The 26,978-nt window shown below is 34.7% G+C and overlaps 1 protein-coding gene across 2 annotated transcripts in view; it reads left to right on the top strand.

Annotated features, from left to right (window-relative positions):
• LOC140159029 (A-kinase anchor protein 13-like) overlaps positions 1-26,978 on the top strand; it is a 186,997-nt gene that overhangs the window by 68,536 nt on the left and 91,483 nt on the right. For both annotated transcript variants that reach the window (XM_072182352.1, XM_072182353.1), the window contains 2 exons: positions 5,647-5,797; positions 10,803-11,105. In XM_072182352.1, the coding sequence (XP_072038453.1) occupies positions 5,647-5,797; positions 10,803-11,105 (454 nt within the window). The remainder of the gene's footprint in view (positions 1-5,646; positions 5,798-10,802; positions 11,106-26,978) is intronic.

Here is a 26,978-nt window from a genome sequence, read left to right on the forward strand (position 1 = left end):
ACTACATTGTATGTGCCTACCAGCCGATTATGTTGCAGTATGTGAAAACATTTTGATAAATTAAGGGTCCCTATAGTCAGTGTGAGATGGTAGAAGTAATCCTGCATCTCAAATTAATAGGTAGTGGGTATTTACCGTCCAATCAATCAAGTCCTAAACTATGTAAACACCTGAAAATTACATGTTGACCGGACACACAATCGCTACAAATCAAATTACCTGTGTGTTTTCCTTTCTTGGCAATTTCCAATCGCTCGGAACCCAGATACGATTTTGGCATTTATAGATGGCTTTGCATGACGGAGCATGTCATTGATTACGCATCAAGGGGAGAGGAAAAACATAGCCATGTAGTGGCCGACCAAGTCAATGGCTAATTGATTTTGGAGTTATAGATCAATATATGTGACTGGCTTGTCTCTGGATTCAGAGGCACGAGAGGATCGTTACTGGCAGTCATATATGCTGATTGGTAATAATTACTATTGACAATGACCATATAGCATGCTTATATTCCATTTAATATAAATAAAGTTTTGTTTTTAATATTGAATGGGAATATTCTAAATTAGAATAGTGTATAGGTAAGTTTGTCGCTGGCTCATTCATGTGCACACTATTGTTTCCCAATTCCCCTTCCTTCTTATGTCTCCTCCTTCTCTTCTCACCCTCTCTTATCTCTCCCCTTTCTGTGGTCTCAATTCTGATGTAAACATAACAAACTAGCTAAAAGCTATGAAAATAAAAATCCCTTTAAAAAGGGATGGACCGGAACAACAGTTAAAAGGAGTGTGATTCTAACATCCTCTTTTTATGGTATGTTTGAGTATATGTCCATGATAAAAGTTTATTCCCCAAATATCTTATCAAGTTATGCATGATTATGCATCATTCAGTACTGCAACCAGTGAATCCGCACCTATGTCACTACCGAACTTGAGGTGAACCAACGTATAAGTTGGACACCCTACCCATTACGCCACCAGCTCCGACTTATAAAACGGCAATGAAACTAGATGCTAATGTAGGCAGTTGGGGTATGTCATACATACAATGGATTTAAACAAAAAGGCATTTAAATATGTTTCAAGTAATTTACTAATATCTTTGCTTAAGTGAAAGGGATTATGTAGTGTCATTGTTATCGAATCCAATTCAAAAGTTTGACATGATTTCCTTGAACAAGCTTGGTAACATTACATGACCTAGATTTGATATTCCCCTTTAAGTTTGCCCTAATTGCCCTAGTTTTCTTTTCATTATGCTGAGGTGATTTTGAAATACATCAGTAAGTGATGCTAAAGTGCATGGAGTTAATTGGATTACTTGTAAATGGTGTAAAACAATGCGAAATTACACAGGTTTACGGGTCGTACACTGCACACAAAAAGCATTGGTACATTTAAATCGGGGAAAATTAAAGCCAATAAAAAGATTCTTCAGATGAGGAAATTTATTATTTCATTATTAAAAACATTTTTATGCATAATCAATCTTAAATTTAAAATTGTAAATGTGAATTTGTATGTTTATAAATCTCAATTCTAGGTACAATATTGTGGGTTTTTTTTAATATAAAATGTTGATAACTTTTGAACAAATGTTTATAAAGGGTATAAATTGTTTTTAAAACATTCAAAAACATAAGCAATGTAACATAACATTATTTAAGCATTGACAAAATATTTTGCAAAAATGTTTACCAAAATATTTTACAATATATATCATTTTGACAACATTTCAAAAATGATATTGTATTTGTACATAGTGTTATTTCAGAAATTTGTGTAAAATGTTTTAAAAACGTTTCCATTGTTCTCAAATGTTTTAAACACCTTTGTATTATTTAGAATGTAACAACCCCCATGTAAATTTAAAAATTGTTTTGAACAAAACCAAACACATTTGTAAAATGTTTATAACATATAAATTTTTTTTTTGTGTTTGCTGGAAATTGCTGGGTTGTGATACCTCACTGATGCAATATGTGAGTTGGTTAAGGTTATGCTCATTTATAGCGCATTGATACCAAAGGCAAGAATTTAAGAAAGACAAATTTAGCTATTATTAAAAAAAAAAAAAAGAGAGAGCCAAAGTCATTGCGCTGTGTTCATTATTGGCGTGTTTGAATGAAAATAATTTCTGTTATTCTGTGAAAGTCAACCTTTGCAATTTCAATGATATACTGTAAAAGTGGAAATTTTCATGGTACACTAATTTCCGTGCTCAGTGCAGCTACTGTGAAAATAAAAACATCCCAATATGTTCTTTTATGTATAGGTCTATGTAAGAAAACTCAAAATCACAAATTTTAAAACAAGTGAAATGGCTAAAAATCGGCAAAGCATGACAATTTATGCACACAAAAATAACCACTTGAGAGTTGCATTATATAGTGAGTAAGGTATTGAAATGAGCTGAGGACATTCAACCATTATAGAACTGTTATTGAACTCAAGTTACTTTATGTGTTGTGTATCAATTCCTTTAAAAAATCAAATCACAGTTTTCGGTGTAACATAGTTTTTGTGTACTGTGTATAACAACAAGTGATAGCACTTTGGTTTATCAATATATATAATGAAGTACTACATGTAGTAGGTAATTGGACGTGTTCCTCCTGTTCAGCATTGCTCAATATGCTCATGGGTTTCTAATAAAACAGTACTCTACTCAATTTTATTATATTAATAATATAGTGCATTAAAACCTGCAAAAATTGTGAAAATGACAATCTCCGCAAATATATGTCTCCTGAGTGTAACTAGAAATATGACATTTATTGACGTTCAAAGTACAAAGTTAATAGCGGCCTTTTGGTTGAGAAGCGTAAATTGAAGGGATTGTCATAAATTTTCTGTTGGCTCACGCATGGTTGCTCTTACTCAGACTAGCTTTCTAGAATTCCAGTAGTGTAAAATTTAAAAGCATGCAATATCCTTGGTTCCTAATGCTTATGTATCATGTATTAGAATTATTTCAAATTTTTCTGCTGCTTTTCAAGTAGTTTACTACATGTTCACTTTACATTGTACAAATTTATTTGAAGTAGTTAATGTTAGTGTTAGTTTCAATATTTTTATGCTGCCAGTGTCTTCATTATCATTACGTTCTATATTATGCAACCTTTACCCCCTTTTTTTTGGAGGGAGGGGGGAAGCTGTTTGAATCCTTTGTTCTGAGTCAATTGATAAATGAAGGAAGAACACTTACAGTGAATAAAAATGGCAAAAAATAAATGCAAAGTGATATGGGGTGCTAATAAGTAGCAACATGCCGATTGTTTCATTCAAAAATGAAAGGACTGTCATGCTTTTGACGACAAAAAAATGGAAAAAAAATGTCTCAATGAATGTACAAGAGTAAGGCCAAAAAAAAAAATTGTTGCCCTCCCAAGCCTAAAATCTGGTAGTACACCCGGCGGATTTTTTTAATTTTTTTTTTTAGCAACTCAACCATTTGATACCTGAGTGAAGAGAGGCATATGCTTAATATTGGCTGTATTTTCTACCCAATGTTGAATATTTTATTGAAGTAAATATTAATATTAAGGCCCTTCACAATTAATTCTTAGTTTACTATTTAAAGATTTTAAAATAGGCATGAGGTAACTTAATTATTAGTTATTTATTACTTATTATTTTCTTCATTTTGAAACAAGTGGTTACAGCCCAATATCAACATGAACATCCTGCATGGTACATTTTGGCACTACAGATCATATTGCAATTATGGTTGATTTTATACATTGATAATTAATAATATGTGTTATTTGTTTGTTCAGAATTCATGATTTAAGTAAGAAAGTAGCAAATTAATGTAACAAAAATGTCATTTAACAGAGAAAATGACAGAGAAAAATCAAATAATTAAATATTTTGCAATTTCAAACTCAAAATCAATTGTGAAGGGCCTAAACATCCATGTTGTTGGGATTCAATGAGTCGGTCCTACTATCTAATTAAAGTGCTGGCTTGGGGCACAATCTTTTTAGTGAAAGTTATGGATCTGGGAATATGCTTGAGGGTACATGTATGATAAAAAAAAATCATTTGTTAAAAAAAAAAAAATTTGTAATTTTTTTTTTTTTTTAAAAAAACAAAAATAACCCGGGCCCAGATTTTCGCGATTTTGACCCGGCCGCGGAGGGCAACACAACATTTTTTTTTTTTTGGCCTAATGAGGAAGCATTGGATACCACTATAGCAATCAACCAGGAAGTTTGACACAGTTATTTCGGTAGCAGGCTTAGATGAAATGAGGAAACGGTTACCAGAATGTTGTAAGCGATACATCACCATGTCTTCATATTTAGACCCTGTTGCTATGTTCTACAAGGATTGCCAAGCCTGCCATTTTGTAGCCCAAGTGGGTGATTTCACAGGGGTTAGTCAGTTAGTAATGGGTATAATGTTCTTGTCTCATACAAACCAAGGGTTGAAAAATCAAAGAATGAGAACATTTTGTATCGCAAACCTCTGCGAGTACACCTGAGAACTCGTCATTTGACGTCACGCCGACTTGCAATGCGCAGTAACGATGTTCAATAAACCATGTGCACATTGGCGCAGATTTGCAATGCGCAGTAACGATGTTCAATAAACGATGTGCACATCGGCTCAGATTGGGGCGATGTCAAATGACGAGTTCTCAGGTGTACTCGCATTGGCTTATGGGATTTACCGAAAAGGTAAATACAGAGACAAATTAGTCAACTGTTTATTGTGTTATCTTGTTTTGGACCAGGGATATGAGGCAGCTAATGTCTCATATCCCTGTTTGAACAGAATTGTGCTCTTTTCTCTAGAAACTCATAGTTTACAACACCTGCCTTTGAGCAGGCTAGTACAATGTAGACGCCAACTAAACCGGGAACTAAACAGGGAACCTATAATGTAGTTCCTTTCGTCCCAAATATCCCATTTGTCATCTCTATTATTTTTCAGGAAGTAGTAAGAACTGTTGCTTTCTCTGAGATTTAATAACTGTAGTTTCTTCTTGACCATTTTAAATGTCATCTCTACGTTTTTACGATGTAGTAAGAAGCATTACGGCTTTATCACAGATGGAAGATGTAGTAAGAAGCATTACGGCTTTATCACAGATGTTCTTTGACTATGGAGAAAGAAACATGAATCATTATTAGAGATCATCTTGAACTTTGAAGTATTTCATAAGAGTACATTAGAGCATAAGCCATAAAAAGAATTATGAACATTATGCAGGCTGTAGTAGAGAATTCGTCAATGGATTGTCATCAACGGTTCTGAATATCAGGCCATTTACTTTGCTTGTTTTCAGTATGAAGTGATTTTTGTTAGCTGTTTCTGTGATCACCAGTGGCTGCAAGAGAAAAATGGGTGGTGGCACAAGGGAGCAAAGTGAATTTCAAGCAAAATTGCTTTTTTGATTTTGATTTTTTTTGTGATGGGAAGCAACTGTGGGGGATGGGGGATGGAGGGCAAGATCTCTGACTGGGGGCATTTCCCTCACCATATCCCCACTTCGCCATATCCCCCCTGCCAAAAATGGTGATCATGATCACTCTGGACTGGTTTCAGAATGGAGATGTTTTCATGTCTTTGAAATGTAACACTTGTTCTATCCACTCATCCATTATTTTTCTGCATCTTATTCCATTACTAGGGTGGAGGGACAATTGTCGTAGCTTTCTCCGAGAGCAGTTTGTTACCAGGGAATGAGGCGGAGCTTTATCTTGTTTTCCAGGGCTCATCAGCAAGACATATCACACTAGCAAGAAGGTTAAACACACACTCGTTACAAGCAATTGTTCCAGGTAAGCGTTTCTACTTGGGTGACCATGGAGGTTTATTTATATAAAGCTTTATAATTAGATTGCATTTCATGTCAATGACATGACTATGTGAGCTGTTGCTGCATGGGAAGATTATCTATTAAAGGAAACACATGGGAATCTTGAGTATGCGGTATCGGCATAATTAAAGAATAATAAAGAATATAGCAACAATGAATTAGAGTTTGAATTGAGGGTTGCCGGTTCACATCTTGGGTATTTTCTTAAGAAGTTGATCTTTATTTATCATGTGCACATCGTGCCATCGCCCTCCCAGGAAAGAAATGTTTTTTTAAGGTACATTTGAACTAAGCGAAAAACATTTTATTTGTGACATGGTCAAACAAACAAGAGTCTCTATATTAAACAAAAAGCAATAAGCAGTATCTCTTTTACAATTTGTAATGCATCATGGGGCGTTTTTGTACAGCTGAAATGTGACCTATCGGGGGAAAGTTACATATTTTATGCTTACAAAATATTAAAAATTCTTACTGAAATTTAAATCAAACACAAACATTATAAGTTCAAGTACAATATTTGTTGCCTTTTTAAAGTTTATTTGACATTTTAAACAATATTTGCTGCACAAAAAAAAGCCTGATAGGTCAGATTTCAACTGTACCAAAACCATCCCACAATGCCGATATCGCTTATTGTCAATTTTGTATTTTGAAATATTCTTGCCCAGCTAGTAAGCTATAATATGCTGATAATCACATCAGAATTGGATTTACTGTTCTCGCAATATTATTGTCAAGATTCAAGAAGAGTTTGAAACTACTTTCAGTCCCAACTCAAATGACTTATTCTGCCTGATAACGTCATATTTAAGGAGTTTGACGTCACAAAAATCAGAGCGGGTGGAAGGACGGATTGTGAAGATTAATTTAGTGAAAAGAGGGAGAAAATACTTTGGGGAAGAGTTAAAATAGCATAAAGGTATGCAAAAGGGTTGGAAAGAAGATTATAAACTTACACTTCATTACTCGCCATAATTAAAATGATGAAAAGAAAGAAATGTTTCAGCTGCTCTGATTTGATAGGAAGAAGGAACACATGTATCAACCTGAGAAAATGATAATGGTGGTACTTTGAGGGAAAAAATTGCTAAAAATTTGCTGCAAAGAAATTGGAAGTGGAAAGGAATCTTGTGTAGGATGTTTTATCATGAACTTAATTAATGTGTTGATAATATTTTTAGTTGGGAGTTTGAGGTTACTTTTTTAATTTACATAATACATTGTATCTGCACTCAAAGGCACAACATTTAATTGAATCTATGCCTCGATACTGAGCTAATATTCTGTGAGATGCAGTTCAGATCATTTTTCAGTTTTGGTGGAAATTGCTTGGATGATTTTCTTAGTTCTCGTATCTCTATACTATGTCATCATTTATTTGAACATTTCCTTGAAATGAAATGAGTATGACATTTGTAACATAATTATAGTCAATTGAATACCTGAGTGGAAGAAGGGCCCAACTCCAATTTTTTACAAAAATGAGTTAGACCCACATTTTATTGCCAGCAGACTGTTCTTCCTTGTGTGTGAAAGATGAGCCGAGATCCACTCTCTAAATAGTCTTCCACGTACACTTAATCATGGTTTTCATGGAAGAAAGGCCCAACTCCATGGAGTTGGGCCCTTCTTCCACAAATATTGGGTTAAAGAGGAATTTTGTTCATCCATGAAATCTGCTTTTCACTACAATAGTTTTTTTTCCGAACATATTACATGCTTCTACTTGCGCAATTAATGGATAATTACCAAATTTCTGTAGCTATTTATAACACATCTGCTTACGGAACTGGCACTTGCAGTATATTAGTGGAAAAAGGGCCCAACTCCATCTGATATTACGACCTGTACCGTTGCCATGGAAACATTATACATAATTTTGAATGTATGTAATATTGTATGTTCATGTATTAAAGGTCCCCTGAAGATGAAAACATTCTGTCTATAAAACTTTTCCAAATATTAAGTTTTTCTTAATATCTCAAAAACAGTTTTGATGGAGTTGGGCCCTTCTTCCACTCAGGTATTCAATTCTATGTGATATCTCTATGTTGCATACTCTCATCTGCCATATGAATGTCAATATACGCCTCTTATTCCTGGAAAACCGGAGCTGTATGTTTTTGTGACCTAAGGCCCCCATTTTGCAGAATGTTTCCTTCTATTATCTACTGAATGATTGCATCCCTTTTAGCTTTAACTCTTGAGATTTAAATCCAAGACTGCAACACTGTAGAGAACATTTCATTAGTATTTTTACGCTGTCTGATGCCTAGGGCCAGGTAAAAGTATCCAGCTCAAAACACTATGATATGACATCTCGACATGGGCAGCTTGCTTTGCTATTGTTTATGGGGAAAATTAAAGTTTGTGGCCTACGGGCTGTGATTAACCTTCATGGAAAAGAAGTAAACATGCACTTATGTTGTATTAAAGCTGAGACTTGTGGTTATGTTTTGTCAACTTGTTATTAAGTGGGCAAGTATTTTAAGTGAGAAATTCAAATTGACTATAATAAGATTTATAATAGTTGACTTTAATATTGGTGAAATTACTTGAATTGTATTACAGTGTGATTTGGTTTTAGTATTTTATTTCATTGGAAATGAATTTTAGCAAATTTTTTCAATACAAATCATGCGAAAATGGCAAGTGCAAAATAATTGCCATTGAACAAATTAAATGTTTCAGCAGATTTCCACACTTTTGTACACTTTCAGTGTTTTTCAGCTTTTTTAAAATTCAGATCACATGTATTATTTTGGCATCAAATTTAAAGGAATGAGAAAAACTTGTATATTTATGTTTTTTCATTGTTATAAGTTTTTACATGTACAAGAAGATGATCAGTTTTTATGTCTGAGAGTCAAAGGAAATCAGATGTGGATTTTACATCAAATATAACATGGAATAGTGATATTAATAGGATTATTCCATTTTTCACCTGATGTGGCAGTGACGTCAGTGCGCATTGCATTGGGCACAGCTTCAAATTGCTAGCGTTCGCTCAGAGCGCTGGGGTACACATGGCGCGCACACATTCTAAAGACGCCACATAGATTCGAGCGTGAAACATCTGCCTCAGCACATTGACGTCACTGCCACATCAGGGTGGAAAATGGTATAGATTGATGAGAAAGGGAACTGTTCTATCAAAAACCCATAATGTATCCAGTTAAAAAAGTTTGTCAATTATACAGTCTCAGCAAACACAGAATATCTTTTGATGTTTAAAAAATATTTTTCGTAAAGTTTTAAATGTTTAACTTAAAATGGTGAGTTTTTTTAAAAAGATTAAAATATATCAAAAAATATCTTGTCAACACTGAAAATAATTTGTTGTTTTTTCTATGCGACTTTCAAACATGTTATTAAAATGTTTTATTTATTCTTCATTTAATTCATTATACACTACATGTAACTTTACATTTACTGGTAACCTTTGTGCACCATGCCCTTGTGAAAATATTATGAAAATATTTTGTGTTCGTTGGGAAGTAACTACCTGATTGAATCAACTACTAATTGGGCCATTTATGTTGGTTATCTAGGCAAATGGACATTTTGAACTTGATTTGATACTCACAAACCACAAATGATGTGACAAGCCATTATAGATGTACATCAAGATCAACATTGATATTTTTGTTTGTGCCTGACAAACCCATACATGGTTCATGAATCAAAAGAATTTGCCGTTTTACACCTGTTATCATCCAAGGTTATTTGTATCATATTCATACATCAGTTTACAAGGTCAGGTGTAACAATGGGCTGTTCCAGGTGAAATACCTATACCCTGTATGGAAAATACAACCTTAGTCATTCACACAGGGAGTGTAGATTTCAAATGGGGTCACCCATTCAGGTAACCCCATTTGAAATTCATACTCCTTGTGTGGGAGATTAAGGTTGTGTCTTTTATAGGGGGTGTGGGGGTTTCAAATGGAATTGCCCAATAAAATCACAACAATGAAAACATATGATTTTGTCGGATAATAGATCAATTGTAGATATAGGTTGGGCATGAATTTGATTGTGAGAGGGACATATTTTTGTGATTTCTATGGGAAAAAACTTGATTACCATTTAACTGTTTATTTTCTTAAATCCTTTTTTTTTGTATTCTTGATTCCCTTTGCTCCATTGTAATTTCTCAAAGCAAACATACAAACACACAAACATGTTTTCTCTCTCTCTGTCAGCTTTGTTTGTGCAGTCCACAGAAAATGCACAAGGCTTGACACGTTCTAGTTGTTACCATGGTAACAGAGCAAACAAACAGCTGGTGGAATTTGTTCATTATGATTATCCTCTGCAATCACGTTTTTCTTTTGATTGTGCTCCACCCATAATGTGATAATATTACGGAATATGTCACTTGTAATAATAGTGAAATCAGTTCATTTAGCGTGCATGAAGTCAACATTTTCCGCTGTAACTTTGTAGACAGATCTGCAAAGTGTAACGGTCGAGAACACGAACGTTCAATAAAATAGGTGCTGACATTTTACGCATTGAAAACAAACACCCTAAAGCATTAACGTTGGAGCTTCGTAAACCTTGTATGTGCCCCCTCCAGCAATAGACCATGTATTGATGCAACATGACATTGAAACGGACGGACAGACAGATAGATGCAGCATTTAGGTTAACCATAGGTAATAAGCCGGTGTACTTAGTAGGCCTGCATTACATAGCATTGGCATGCCCTCATGCCCACTCATAATGTACATCACTGAGTAGATCCTGTGTACAGGATCAGACTTGGAACAGATTGTCATGTGTGATTTCAACAGTGATGTCAGTGTAAACCTAGAAGCTTGCACAGCGTGACGGATTTCTCACGCTATCACTAGACACACAGAATGAATACTGCCACATGTCGACAGGAGAATGCATTTCATTGATTGACTAACTTGTGATTTGTTCAATTGTTTTACCACCAAACTTTTTTTTTACAGGACATAACTGTTTTGAGCTGGCACAACTCTCCGTCTACGCCTTCCACAATGGAGGAATGGAATTACTCTCTGATGGCATGTTCAACTTTGTTCCGGATTCCACTTTCTTTCTGGCGCAGTTTCTAGCCGGTAGTGTACGGGATGTGAACGCTCTTGATGATCCTGCATCATTGAAAACGGAACAATTTGATTTGTGGAGCGAGGACATGTCGACATTGGATGAACGGCTAGCATGCGCTTTTGAACATTTGGAGTTACCGCCCTCTTGGAGATTAGTTGAGGATTCGTCCAGACTTGATCAGGGTGAGTTTCTTAATGAATGTTTCTGTTACTCAATTGTGGCAACATACATGTAGAATTTGCATTAGCCCGAGAGAATGGATTAATATAGCAAGAGAACCAGGATTTACAGTCTGCTTGCTATGTCACATAAAATGTTATCAAAAATGTCAAAATAATACGGTAAGGCAAAAAAAAGTTTGGTCTCGCAAACATTTTTCAGGAAAGCTATGTGCTAACTGCTATGTTTTTGTGTTTGTTTAGAATAGAGGGTATTCAATATGACGTCACACATGACAGAGTCATCCTCATTTAAATGAAATTCTGTCCTCCATATTAAGGTACCACAGGGCAATTTGGATGATAATACAATAACACAGGTGATAAGTATGAATGGTTGTGGAATCGATCTAGAGACCTGCCCCTCTGTCATCTTAAGCTATCTTAGAATTGGCCTCCAACATGGCTGCCATTTCAATTGTTATACCATTCTGGTTGGTTTGTTGTATACACTCTATAACAAGCTGTGTCCTACACGGATTGTTTTTATTAATTTGTTTTTTGGTTTTAGCCAACTTTTTCTAATTTTTTGCTACTATGTAGCTACTTTAAATCAGATCAAAAAAGACCCAGTGCATAGGGCTACATGTTTTGCGTGAGGTTTGAAAGACGGGCCATTCACCATTCCGATTGTTACAATATGTTGTAGTTTTTGTTTCAACAATCGGGAATACAACTAGACAAATGACTATGAACAAGCCGTAAGTGCTGCCAAATATTTATACAAAACACATTTCTCAGTTCTATTTGAAAGATTATTCTACCATTATAAATTTATCAATATACGAGAAGGCGAATTTGTCACGTAACTTGCAATAGTTGAGCAAATTTATCTTCAACTTCCTCGAACCTCTTAGCCATAGGTGTCTGATTTTTCTGTATTTCAAATAAATCATTCTGCGGAGAAGAAATGTGTTACAACTTGGAAAAAAAGACTTTTTTCTGAAAGTGTTTTGTCATCAGAGATGTCTGATTACCTTGTATGCAGCCAAGTGTCACTCGAATCGACATTACAGAATGGCGAATAGAACAGCAGTAAGTTTGTGCCCCACAGCACCCTCTGTGCGTTTATATAAGTTAGACTGCGTGGGCTGGGTCGTTTGGCAGGACACCTAAGGCAGTGTGGAAATCAATTTCTTTCAGACTTTTACTAGTGTTATTGAGGTTGTTACAAAGTTACATCACATTAATGTTACAAAATTGGACTTGCTCGTATTATGTGGTTGTCTAGGAAATTGCCCCGAAATGAGAAATATATTTTTGATTTTGTCTGATGGATCAGCATCAGTGTTCGAATTTAGGAAAAATAAGTGGTTGTCCCACGGACAACCAGATTACAATTTCTGGTTGTCTGTCTAAGTTTTTGGTTGTCCGTAGGCCTACAAATGTGACTTTTGGCTAGATTTATGGTTGTCCGGCGGACAACCGAATCAGTATTTTTGGTTGTCCGGTGACTTTTTTAGTTGTCCCGGGCAACCGGACAACCAAAATTTCGAACGCTGATCAGCATGCTTTAACTATAATACAATGATGATTTATAAGATAGATAAAGTGCCAAGAAAATTAAAATTATGTTTTTGAAATTAAATTCAAGTTAAAAATGATAAAAAAATATGCATTGTGGTATGATTAACTTTATGCGTGCCACCGAACTTGAGATGAACCAAAGTATACAGGGTAAAAAGTAAACTGATGAATTAGCGAAGCACTAATTGGGGTACATCAGGAAGTTAACCAACATTGTCTTGGCATAATCGGGAATACAAATCACGCAACATTAGACTGAAATGAGATCATGTTTCTTGATTTATGTTGTCAGACAGATGAGCTGAAGGATTCAATATTGATGGCTTCGGATGGAGCACAATATAGTAAAAGCAAAAAAACGGTTAAAAATAGCTCCTCTTTGATGGCTAGGAGCTTGTAGTGCCTGCTGCCCTTTTTTTTTTTGTAAAAATGAAATGGATCAATCAATGTTGTGGCATAAAACAAAATACAATTAGGATAGTCTGTATCAGGGGCTCATGGTGATATTGCGGTTCTTGTAGATCTGCGTTGGTTGCAAGTCGTAAGGCCCCAAGAGCAGTTAAGTAATATTTTGTTACATGTCTTTTTCAATTTCCAAGTGTCCTGCTTTAAGCTTGAGTGGAGGTTAGTGAGCCCTGTTGAGTGACTCTTCATATTTGTTATCATATTCCGTTTACTTTGGAAGTAGGCCATAGTTGAGGGAGGAAAGGCATATGTTTTGCAGTGAATGTATCTGACTGACCGTTGGTGTATTCTGTGGTCATGAATGTGACAAGTCACATGATCACATCGAAAGGTACTTTTTGTCAACCAAGTCCATTCTTAAATGGGACAAAATGGACATTCATAATTTTTCCATTATATCTAACAAAGTATTCCTTAAATTTTCAATAAGAAAGTATCATTGGAAAGCTTAATTTTCATTCTTTTCAGACAATTTAAAATCTCAATTTTGTAAAAAGTACCTTTTGATGTGATGCATCACAAATATAATGCATAAAAGCAGACACACAAAACAACAATAACAACAAACAAAATAAACATGATGATGTTCTTGTTCTACAATATATGTTTTAGGGTGTATTAGCAACTGCAGAGTAGAACACAATTCATAAACTGTCAGGTAAAATAAGATTTTAAAATACTGAAATGAAGCAGTAATACCCTCATTGTCCAAGCAAGGAAACCAACAAGAAGTCAAGCCAGTTTTAGTTTCGTTAATCACATGTGCTGTACACCTTGGAGCCATAGGCGTCATAAGCCATGCATGCTGTTTCAAGCTGAAGAAATCCGAACACTTTCATTCATAGAAAGCGGTGCCAGATAGTCCCCTAAAAATATGACCAATATTTTATATGGTTTAATTTCATAGATGGTGTGTTTGGTTACTAAGTTCTTTTGTTTAGGGTTTGTGTAGGTTGAACTGTCACCTATTGGGGTGACATAGTCATTGCCTTTGTTAGGATAATCGTAACGAATCATTGTGGAAAAGAACAAAGAACAGAAAAAGGTTTATAAATTGATTGCGCTGGAAAGGTGAAGAAAAAGGGCATATCTGTCATCACTGTATGTAGACATGGTAGGCATCAAACATTAGAGTGTGGTAGGTCTGTCTGTGAAATGAAGTTGATGGCTCATCCTCTATTAATTTTTGTATAACATCAAAAGTGATCATTTTTGTAGGCATGAGAATTTCCAGTTTTTAAACTGAATTCAGTTTTTTTAGTCAAAATTTCCGCAACTTTATTTAATTTCAGCCTGTTTTTGGTACTTTTTGCCCAATTTCACATGCATTTTCAGTTTTTTCAGGTTTGTTTGAGGAAAGTGCAGTCTCATGCCTGTTTTTGTGATGGTAACAGCTTTAGGGTTTCTTATTTTAGACCCTGTTCACATTAGAAACTTTCTTCATTCGACGAAGATAAGTTAATCTTGATTACCTAATTAAGCATGCGTACACATTACGCTGAACAAAGACTGAACAAAGACATTGCACTGTACACATTTCATGAAAATGAACGAAGCTATTAACGCCCGGCTATTATTAAACCCGGCGAAGGTCACTTGTCACATGATCACTTTCCTTCGTTGAACGAAGCGAGCGTACACATTACAAAATTAGCTTCGTCGAACGAAGCTTTCCTTTGTCGAAACAACCTTTTTAGCTTCGTTCGCCGAAGCAATTTTAATCTTTGTCGAACGAAGAAAAGAGGATTTTTAATCTTCGTTCTCGTCGAAAGAAGAAAATGTCCTAATGTGAACAGGGTTTTAGTTGGGTCTATATTTTGTGTATATATGGTATCTTACATTGCAAGTTGGAATTCTGTATCATACAGTAATGCCCTTGGCATTAGATTTCAAGGGAAAAAACACATAAAATGAGGAGGAGCATTTCGAAACAATATTATTTTGTGATACAACTTCATCACTCACACTAACAGCAAATCCTGATTAATCTTAATTTCAAAAGTTCTAAGATCTTCTCTGCACAGCACTCAGTACAATAGTATATCAGTAAGAAACTACTGATTTGGAGGATTAAAAAAAATAATCTCCCCTTTGGGCAAGATAAAACCAACCCTATTTTACGGGCCTGACTGACCCAGGTTTCCGTTTGAATTTTTGTTTAAATTTCCTGTATGCATATAAAAGCCATTTTTTGGCCAAGAGTTAACCGAGATTGATACAAAATTATTGATTGAGCCAATATTTATTATTGATCGGGCTATGAGTTTAAAAATATTGGACGAAATGTAGTTGAGTCCAATGTTTTATAGCGAGACCAATAAATATTAGGCATAAAGTATCCAATTTTATCATTATTATGTTTTGGATCCAATATTTTCACACTTCGATTCTTCAAAACATAATAATGACGGAAATTGTTGTATACATATAAAATTAGCTGTTTAGGTAAAAAGTAAACATATTTTGACGAAAAAAACATGCAAAATGAGGGAAAAATTGCAACCAAAAAAATACTAATTTATTTACAGATTTTAGTGATTTTTAGAGTCATTTGCTAACAAACAAAACAGCAAAATAAAAGATATCTGTGTGCTCCTAGAACAGGTTGTTTGTTTGGTTTTGGTTTTTTTTCGCTTTACATACTACAAAAAAGTATAGGAAAATAGATTTACAGATTTGAGGTGAAACCTATTTGCATCCCTACATTTATGTCAGTATTTCATTGCAACAATGCAGTAATATATCGGTGATGTAATCGCTTACAAATAAAAATCTCAGAGAACAAAAATAGAATCAATTGAAACCAAAATTGAAACACAAATCTGACACAGTCAGGCCACCAGCAATTGTGAAAATTGAATTGAATAATATTATTGTAATATTACTGCCAATAATATAAGCAATTGTAATGCTGCAACACCGTATCTCTATAGTTCATCTCACCTCAACATTAGTAGTGACATCAAAATGCGTTTGTGTGAGTGATAATGTGAGAGAACGTTACAGTTAGCATTACAAGCTTATTACACCGTGATTCTGAAAATGGTTCGCACGTTGCAAAGCTGCGCAACCTAAAACACAAAGTGACGTCACAACCAATCTTTGCTGTGACGCATCTCTTTCTTGTGTTGAGCCATCTCTTTTTTTGTGTTGACACCTATTTGCATCCATGTCAGTATTTCATTGCAGCAATGCAGAAATCTAGCTGTGATGTAATCGCTTACAAATAAAAATCTCCAAGAACAAAAATAGAATCAATTGAAACCTCTAAGGATACCTGAGTGATGGACTTTCATCCAAGGTAGATCACAACTTAAGATGAAATCAGACCGGCATCCACACAGCAGTGATGAGAGCGAGTGTGACACAAATCTGACACACTCAGGCCACCAGCAATTGTGAAAATTGAATTGAAAAATATTATTGTAATATTACTGCCAATAATGTAAGCAATTGTAATGCTGCAACACCGTATCTCTATAGTTCATCTCACCTCAACATTTATAGTGGTGACGTCAAAATGCGTTTGTGTGAGTGATAATGTGAGAGAACGTTACAGTTAGCATTACAAGCTTATTACACTGTAATTCCAAGATTGGTTCACACATTCCAAGGTTTCCCAACCTAAATGATGTCACTGCCAATCTTGTTGTTGTGAAGTTACATTATGTGACATGATCAAGAGGAATGAGTCGGATATCGCTAATATTGTTCAAAAACAGTGTTCAAATTCTTTTGTTTTATACTGTTTTCAGCCATTGATAAATTGCTCATGACTCGGTAACCAGATGTCCGTTTTTGATGGGGTTTGCATCAAAATGTAGCATTCATAAACTGCCAGAAAATGATGTAAAAAACATCTAATTGAAAATTGCCGACATGTGACTCATTCCCCTTAATCATGTCACAAATTCAGAGCGCTCTTTTCTGTATGCTTTATATTGCTTTACCTTGTTTTTCCTACAGGGATGTAAATCGTCCGGAAATTACAGTAATTCTGCAACCGGAAAAAAAATTAAGCCAAAAGAGGGGGGGGGGGGTGATACCCTGCAGCCTATTCCCTGGACAACCCCCCTAAAATTTCAATACCGCACACAGCCCTTGGCCACCTGTCCAAGGACCAGATGGATTTTGAGAAAATGGATATGTTGCCCACTTACATCCCTGTTCCTATAATTTAAATTTTCTAACTTGGCCTGAGTGGATTAGGATCATGGCACTTTCTTCTAGGGTCCTTGTATGTGTTTTATATATGAAAATCTCCAGGGTTTAGTGATATGGATTTGAATGGACCTGAAAGTTTGATGATACAATCAGCTTATTACACCTTTAAATTATTGATAGTTTCTGTGGCAACTAGCATTTCTTTTCAAATTGCTGATCATTGCTTGATGGGGAAGGGTCAGAGAGTGGTGCTGTATGGCAAATTTGCAGGGGAGAATTAAATGCATAAATAATAAATTCATAGTAACTTATTAAAGAAGAGCCCAATTATGCAGGACAAAGTTTACAATAGGCATGTCCATATGGAGGGCTTTTTGTAGAATTTTGGATTAGCAAGGAGAAAAATATTTTGTAGGGATTTTGTAAAGCTTTGAAAAAAAATCATAAAATTTCCAATTTCATGGGAATTGTAATATTATACAAGGCCTGTATTTGAGTGAAATGACAAGGCTAATATTCAACATGGGTTACAAAAAACTAACACAAGCTAAAGAATGAACATGATGAAAGGAGGAAAATTCAGATTTTCGGAATATTTTCGCAGTATTTCATGATTTTCTGTTGACACCTACTTACATCCTTATTTAATTGACGCGATTCCAAATACAGCGCGCCACCTACGATCACGCCTGGCTGATCAACTTCGCGCAGAGCATCATGGGTAAAAGTCGACATCCATGACGCGTCGACGATGAACCATCGACCCTGGAAAGCGTAACGAGTGTTGCTATCGATTACTCAAATTTATTTATTTACGTTGATGATGATCAGCTGTTAATTCAAGCCTCCGACGATTTTTTCCCCAATTCTGCCTCCTTTTTAAAGTTAATTTCGACAGTCATGGTTTAGGCCTACCGGTATAGGCCTACCTCTGTGAATGTTCAGAGTGTTAGGCCTATTCCCACACAAGATAATGGGCATCAATTAAACCCTTATTTTCAAACTTTACCGACCTTTCCGAGGTGTTGGGAAAATACTTTAGGCTCTCGTTTACAAGAAAAGAAAACACTTTCAGGTCTTTGTTGTAAGCATGGTAAGTAGGCCAATAATAGACTTGATTAAAAATATGATTGGGGATAGGCCTACTTTAGACCCTCATGCATATCCTTAAAAAACCAATTTTTAAACCTTGTTTATTTTAAGTAAAGTAGGCCTAATTCTCAATATTTAGAATAACGAAATATTCAATACATATTTTAACAGCATGGACAGCGTAAAGCATATATTTTTTAATGTTTTTTTTTTTTTTCTGCCTCCATTTTAAAGTTAATTTCGACAGTCATGGTTTAGGCCTACATCTGTGAATGTTCAGAGTGTTAGGCCTATTCCCACACAAAATAATGGGCATCAATTAAACCCTTATTTTCAAACTTTTCCGAACCCGATCCGAGGCGCTTGGGAAAATACTTTAGGCTCTCGCTTACATGAAAAGAAAACACTGAAAAATCAGTGATTGGGGATAGGCCTACTTAGACCCTCATGAATATATCCTTAAAAAAACCCAATTTTTAAACCTTGTTTGTTTTAAGTAAAGGAGGCCTAATTCTCAATATTTAGAATAACGAAATATTCAATACCGGTAGGCTACATATTTTAACAGCATGGACAGCGTAAAGCTTTTTTTTTTTAATACGATTAAAACGTTTTCGAATTTCAAATGTACTCTATTCCTATTCAACCATCTACGGTTAAAACTCGATGTCAAAAATGTTGATGTCTCTGATCGACCATCTAGGCCTATAAACCTGATGTCAAAATGTCAATTTTCGCGTTTGGGTAGGCCTATAATAGAAAATGCTTTTGATGCAAGACAATTTCAAACAGGAAATTTAATCTAAAACGCAAATTCGCGCCTTTTTTATTTCTTGTTTGGATAACTTTTCCCATAATTATACCATGCATGATACATGATTAAGACAAAAGCTTTTGGTTTTCATAAATGTTTTGAACGCTTGTCTTATTTTTTTTTTTTTTTATTTTTTTCCTAACCTAGGCCTATAGATGTTTTACATTTATAACCTTTTACAAACTTGAATAGATATGAATTAATTGTTTTAAAGCAATTTTTTCGTGTGACGTTTTGAAACGCTCTTTGTATAGCATGATGTAGGCCTACTGTATGATCACGAAAGGTGGTAAATTTAGAAGCCATTTCCTTCTATATAGCCATAAACAAAACACTTTGGCCCCAATGAGAAAATAATCAGATATACTTGCACTAAACAAATAAACCTGTTAATTTTTAAAATAAACTCTCGTGGTGCAATTCTGTCAACACAATTACATAGGCTTATGAACCGGGGGCTGGGGGCTCAGCCCCCTCAATAAATTTGGTGCGGAGGCTCGAATAGGCCTACCCTTCTGTATGAATAGGCATGTTTTCATTTTCATTTAGGCCTATAATGGCCCCCAAACTACATTGTTAAGCTACATTGTTAAGTTATCTTGTTTTGTCCCTTATTGTACAGTATAATCTTCACCGGAAATTCGGTGTGTGTGTGTGGGGGGGGGGGGTGTCCCGGTTCGCCCCTTCAGTCTCAAATGAAGCAGGCCAAATCAATGCGTTCACCCCTCCAATAAAGTCCATCCCCAGATTTGACCTCTTTACTTTGTATGATGAGTCCTTGATCCATGGGCCTGATCCATTATTTAATATGCAAGAAATGTCGACCCTCCGAATTTAAACCTTTCCATTTTGGTCAAAGTCCACAATGCCGTAGGCCTAAAGGTTTGGCTACACTACAGTTCAGTTCTTTTCACAGTGTTGACTTATAATTTCATGAGAGAGAAAAAGAAAATGGGAAATATTTTAACATTTTCTTTTTCTTTTTAAAAAACACGTATAGGCCTAGGCGTTTAAAATTGCCCAATTGAATATTTAGTCGAAACAGTTTTTGATTTTTCAATGTTGTGCCGACCGATATTATATGACTAAAAAGAAACTCATTCCAACCAACGCACTGCAAAAACAAGTGTTTATATTTAAACACCATATTGTGTTTATCAGAGCAACACTTAATAAACACATAATTCATGTTAATGGTCTAACACTAATGTTAATTTTTCTAACACTAATGTTCATAAATTAACACTTGGTGTTATATTACAAACATTAGTGTTTGTAATATAACACCAAGTGTTAATTTATGAACATTAGTGTTAGACCATTAACATGAATTATGTGTTTATTAGGCCCTAAGTGTTGCTCTGATAAACACAATATGGTGTTTAAATATAAACACTTTTTTTTGCAGTGTGTGTGCTATTTAATTGGGAGTAGGCCTAGGCCTACATTAAGAGTAAATTTCCTTGGGTTATGAAAAGGGGAAATATGAGATAAAGATGGTATACCATGCAAGAAAGCGGAAGTAAAAATAAAATATGAAAAAGAAAAAATGAATTAATATTAAAATCGGGCATGACAATTGTCAAATTTAAACCTTAATTGTGACACGATCTGGTTCATGGGGGGCAAAAGAGGCATTTTTGAAAATTGTGTTACTGTGAAAACACCAAAGGTCTAGCATACTTGGTTCTAAAGTTATGGAGTTTTTCATGCATATTTTCTTGATAGGCCTATGCCGTAAAATAATGATCTTTTAAATTCATGTACTCTTTTGCATGCAGTTTGAAACTTTCTTCATCTTTATTATAATGCTAGAACTCTATGAGGTATTGTTGAACTTATGCACTAAAGTCTAAAATTGAAATATTAACAAAAAATAAATGTTATTTTTAGGGCCTATGCGGTAGGCTATACCTACAAAGTGTTTTTATTGTGATCGTAATTTTTTTAATGTTTGATAGCTATACAATTAAAAATACAAATTTAGGCTAAAAATATAATAAGGACAAATCAAACAATTTCAATAATAACAAAAACGGCAAACCAATGTGATGCATGTTTATGAGTAATGAGACATTGAGAATCTTTTTAAAATTTACTTGAATTTCTTTGCGGTAGGCCTATCCCACAAGCGGGCCGCTATAAGCGCCGTGCAAAAAAAAACATTTTTAGAAAATGTAGGCCGATTACAAAAATGCAACACCTATTATAGTATGGATGTTGGTGTTATATTATTATCGTATTGAACAAACAATAAATTCAGAAAAAATTAAAACAATTTATTCTAATAACCAAAATAAAACCTGTGCGTTTTCCATTAAAAAAAAGGACAGGCCTAGGCCTACTTCGCATTGACTAGGCTCGCGCGTATCGGGCTGAAAAGTATCGCAAAGTTTAAAAACAAAAAAGGGCGGTTTTAGAAAATGTATAACAAAAAGGGAACACCTAGTATCAACGTCAAGTTTGCGGGATTTAGAAAAGGACATCTGTGAATATCAAACTGCAATATTTCACTTCAACACAGAAAATCTCAACATTTTTCAAAAAGTACTTTAAAACATTGTGTTTTTAGAGTAATAATCACAATGGTCAGCTATGGTTGATGAAAAACTGTCGACCCCAAACCAATTTTCACTGCCGTCGTTGGTGGCGCGCTGTATTTGGAATCGCGAGAATTAAACAAAGAAAAAACACAAAAAAAAACAAGTTTTGTTGAAAAGAAAAGATAGTATATAGGCTATATGCTATGAAAAATCATTCAGTTCCATAGGTGGTGGAAGTGGGTGTGGGACACGTCGCCTTTTAAGTATTCCGGGGGGGGGGGGGGTCACTCCATCCTAATAGAATAAAGCAATAATTGCCCTGTGCCTGTGCATTTTCCTTTTTAGCCAGTAAAACACTGTGTTTTGGGGCAAAAAAGGGCAAAATTGCACAATTTCATGCCCTTCATACACATCAACTACCAAAATGCGCCTTCATTTTGGGATAAAATAATCTGAAATTGAAAATGTTAATTTCATAGAGGCACATAATATGCTCATCCTAAATTTTCATGCTTCCAATGCCACTGTTGAGTCCTGATGATGGGAGAGTTAACAAGAAAAGGTCAATTGTGTTTATCCCATAGGCAAACTGTACACATTATTTGTGTGTTTTCATATCCTGGTATTAGCCCGCTATGGACAGGATTTGAATGTACAAAACAATAGGATGTGGAAAATTGAAATATAAATTAGAATATAATCTATCTATTTATCTTGCATTTGTTTTAAAAGATTTAAAATATTTGTAATAATTGGAATTTTATTTTATCAGCGTAAGGCCAAAAAAAAAAAGGTTTGTCTCAAAGCTCGCGCGCGCATTTGTAAATTCGTGAGATTTGGAAAAAAAGAAATCGGAATTTTTTTTTTGTTGTAGTTTTTCCGGAAAAAATCGGTAAAATCAGATTTTTTTCTCCAAATACCATGAAAAAGTCGGAATAAAAAAAAAATCGCATTTGTTTTCAAACCACTGTTTTTTTTTGGCCTAATAGAAGTTGAACTGAATTTAACTTAACATTAAAAAAGTAACTAAATATTTTGAAAATTGTATGCTTCGGAGCGTTATTAATGTTATTTCATCCATAAAATTGAAAATTTATCTTCAGATCATACTGTGATACACTGGCTCGTTTAAATAACAACCTTAACTAAATTCTACGAACCATAAGATCTTTATTTGTTCTTCAATGTTGGCTTGGCACCGTGACATTTCGTTACCGTTATTCCCAAATTAATTTCACAGAATTCCACCATTAGGGAAACAGGTCCGATTAAACTAGGTATGGATGTGTTCTAAAGTAATTGAATTTACCCCTATTCCCAAGGCAAATATGACCTTTCGGATTTAATGTAAATAATTAAGGTCCCATAATTGGAGGAGACGTGCATCCCCCGCATGTAAGCCAACAAGTCTTTTGTTTCTATATTCTCACAACACCTTTACTTGCAAATCCTTTTGCTAGCCAGAATTGTCCTTACATGGTCTTATTCTGTGATTAATGTTTAGCATATGGCTGGGGACACTAACGAGTAACGTGCAGATGCTCACCAAACCCCGTCACTTTTCACACAAAAAATATTTCTGAAGAACCACAATACTAAGCATGTTTGAATTACTTCAAAATTATTCATTTTCCATGTTGATTTCAAAAATGGCAAAATTACTAGTGTAAAATTCTGACAACTTTTAATTAAAAATGTACCAATTTAAAAACCTGTTGGCCAATCTGTACATTTGCATGTGTAGGGTAAAGAAGACCGGTTTTGTTATTGATCTTCATAATCCAAACATAGGCGATGATAGCTTGAGCACATTCCTCTACGCACCGATGTACAAGCGTTATTTACTAGGAAAGTATTCATCGAGGGAAGCTGAGGAAGTTTATTTCTGGGTTGATTGCAATAGTACTTGTCAGGTTTGTAAACGTTGATTAATGTATAAACAAGTGCTGGAGGGAGGTCTTGCTGTATTTGTTTTCTTAATTCGATTGAACCAAACGTGGTGTAATATACGAGCATCTCTCTTGTGGCTATCAGGAAACCCCTTGAGAATGGGAAGAGATTAGTGAGATGGCAGTGTGTTTTTGTTATCAAATTATTGCTTTCTTAATTAAGTATTCCTTAATTAACCAGTTAGCATGGTTATATCTACCATATCAGTTTAAGAGGAGTATTATATTAATGTATTCGGAACAACCAGCCTTGTGAAGTTATTAAGTCCCGTGGGTTTACTTGCTGGGAATTGCATTGGTTAGAGTATGTATTTTCATACCACGGTTTTTAAATATTTTTTTCACATTTTATAATTATATCCACATCCAAATGTGTTAGAAATATGATAAGATTTGTTTTAACCTTATAAATGTAAAATTTCTTGGAAATTAAGTTTTTTTTGTAACATTGCAATTACATTTTAAAATGTTGTGTTGTCTTTAGTAGACATACAGGAAACGTGATATGCCCTCTGGATATATCAGTTCAGTAGCTTTACTTATTTGTTATTCTTTCTTAAGGTGATTTTGATATTGGCATTACACTGGTGTGCTATCTTCAGTAGACAGTGGAATAATGTGCTGTCTGTTGGAGATATTTGAAATGATGTACATTTTTCAGCAGGCTCTAATATTGAAATTTCTTGGTCTGCTATCTTCAGTAGATGGGGGTATAATGTGCTTTCAGTAAGTTCCGATATTAAAATTTCATAATAAAAAGGGCTGCAATCTTTAGTAGATAGGAATAATGTGCTGTCCTCTAGCGACTTTTGAATGATGTGCATTCAGGTTACAAAATTGAACATTTCATTTTGGTCTGCTATCTTCTTACTGGAGACATTTAAAATGATGTTCATTCTTCAGTAGATTTTAAAAGTGAAATTTTCATATTAGAATGGTCAGCTATCTTCAGTAGACAGAAATAATTTGCTGTCTACTGGAGACATCTGAAATGATGTGTATTCTTCAGTAGACTGTAAAATTGAAATTTTCATATTAAAATGGTTTGCTATCTTCAGTAGACAGAAATGATTTGCTGTCTACTGGAGACATTTGAAATGATGTGTATTCTTCAGTAGACTGTAATATTAAAAATTTCATAGTAAAATGGTCTGCTATCTTCAGTAGACAGGAATAATTTGCTGCCTACTGGAGACATTTGAAATGATGTGTATTCTTCAGTAGACTGTAAAATTTAAATTTTCATAGTAAAATGGTCTGCTATCTTCAGTGGACAGAAATATTTTGCTGTCTACTAGAGATATTTAAAATGATGTGCATTCTTCAGTAGTTTTTAAAATTGAAATTTTCATTTAGAAATAGTCTGCTATCTTCAGTAGACAGGAATAATATGCTGTCTTCTGTAGACATTTGAAACAATGTGATATACCATTGATATACCATCTTCAGTAGATGATGATTTGACCATACATTAAAAAAAGCAAGTGAATGTAGTATTTTAATATGTACACTAGTACTAACCCATGTTGTGAAGATGTGTAATCATAATTTATTTAAATTTGACTTGAGGGTTTCTTGAACAGGTGGTAATTGCAATTTATTTAATTATTATTTATTTGCCAAAATATGCATGGCTTTGCGAGTCAAGTTCACAAATATATTAATAGCCAGAAGATGTTAGACTCCCCCATATAGTAGACATATTCATATAGATTGTTGAAGCATATAATAACTTGTTATAAGAGGTATTTTACTGATTAGTTGTTTGTTTTTCTTCTTGGTTTAGTTTCATTATTACAACAGAGCAGGTGCCCATTAAGACTAGACATACACTCATAAATATGCCACAAGTCCATTTCCTCTTTTGTTTACCGAGATCTGTTTGTAAGCCATATATATGAGTCAGGTTTTAGCCAGGTTGATATGTTGTATTGTTTTGTGGTCATTTTGCTAAGATTGCATTGATAACACGTTGCTTACCATACACACCTACGCATTCAGCGGTTTCCATGCGAGGTGGTGAAACCCACCAGAGGCAGTCATGCAGGTACTGACTGACTGTGTGTCTCACTACCTGAGCGCTGCATTGTGAGCTACAGCCGCTGCAGTTTATACGCTGTGAAAATGTGTAAATTTGCTAAGCTTTGTATCATCAAGTTATATTGTCATGAAATTAAAGTGAAGGTAGGAAATAGCAGTTGGGAATTAATTGCTGAAAGAAGGTAACTCCTGTTTTATGAACATTGTGTAAATAAATTTAAAACTTGAATAATCATTGAATGAAATGTGCACCTGCTAATCATATTGAAAGTCTGCACAATTTTGAATAATTGGAATTTACAAAGTGTACCTGAATCTTAATAATGAGAAAATTGGTAAATTTCTGTAGCATCCATGTTGCATGTATTTTCTGTATTCTATCTAATAAATGCCACTGTATAATAAATCCCCCCCCACATATTTTGTTAAGTAAAAGTGACCAAAATGCAGAAATTGCCATGCTATGCCATGTAGGTAAGCTTAAAAACCATTGGTATTTGTGTAGTGCATGATCGCCACAGTGGAGGATCCGGAAGTTACTCATGATAAAAGTAGAACTTCATCAGGAAGTAAACTGGGAGTGATGTTTCGCTAATATTTAAGCTTTAATACATTTTGAACACAATTTTTTCGTCCAAAATTGACTTCCAATAAATATCTACTTTTGAAAATATCATGCCTCCGATGCATTTTTGATCAACTTTGTGATTAAAATAGTATCGGAGTTTGAGATCAGCATAATTTTTTTTGTAATTCTTAACCACGTAATTCTAATTTTGTAATTTCATTTACTAAATCTAAATCTGCACATTTAATAGCTAAAAATGGAAATCAAATCGGATTACTGACATCGCATTTGTAAGCAATTGTTTCCAGTAACACTCCAGTTTCAAACATTACAAATGATCATAATTTATAAAGGTATGTATTTACTACACTTCAAGATTCCTATTGGGGCCGCCTGCACAGGTACACCATCGCAAAGGTACTTGGCTGGTACCGTGCATTACCAGGGCAGTACCAGGGTAGTACCAGTGCAGTACCACTGCTGGTTGGTCCTATGCAGTAGCAGCATTGGTATTGTTTAGGTGCTCTGTGTTTACCAGTTAGGTACCTTGGCGACAGTGTACCTGTACAGGTGGCCATAATAGAAATCTTGTAGTGTAGGTATACTCATCCAGCAAACATCCTATGGTCCCAAAGTGGTTGCATTTTGTTTACATGAATAGATAATACCCATCAT

This window comes from Amphiura filiformis, chromosome 8 (genome assembly GCF_039555335.1).
Source record: "Amphiura filiformis chromosome 8, Afil_fr2py, whole genome shotgun sequence".
Taxonomy (NCBI): Eukaryota; Metazoa; Echinodermata; class Ophiuroidea; order Amphilepidida; family Amphiuridae; genus Amphiura; species Amphiura filiformis.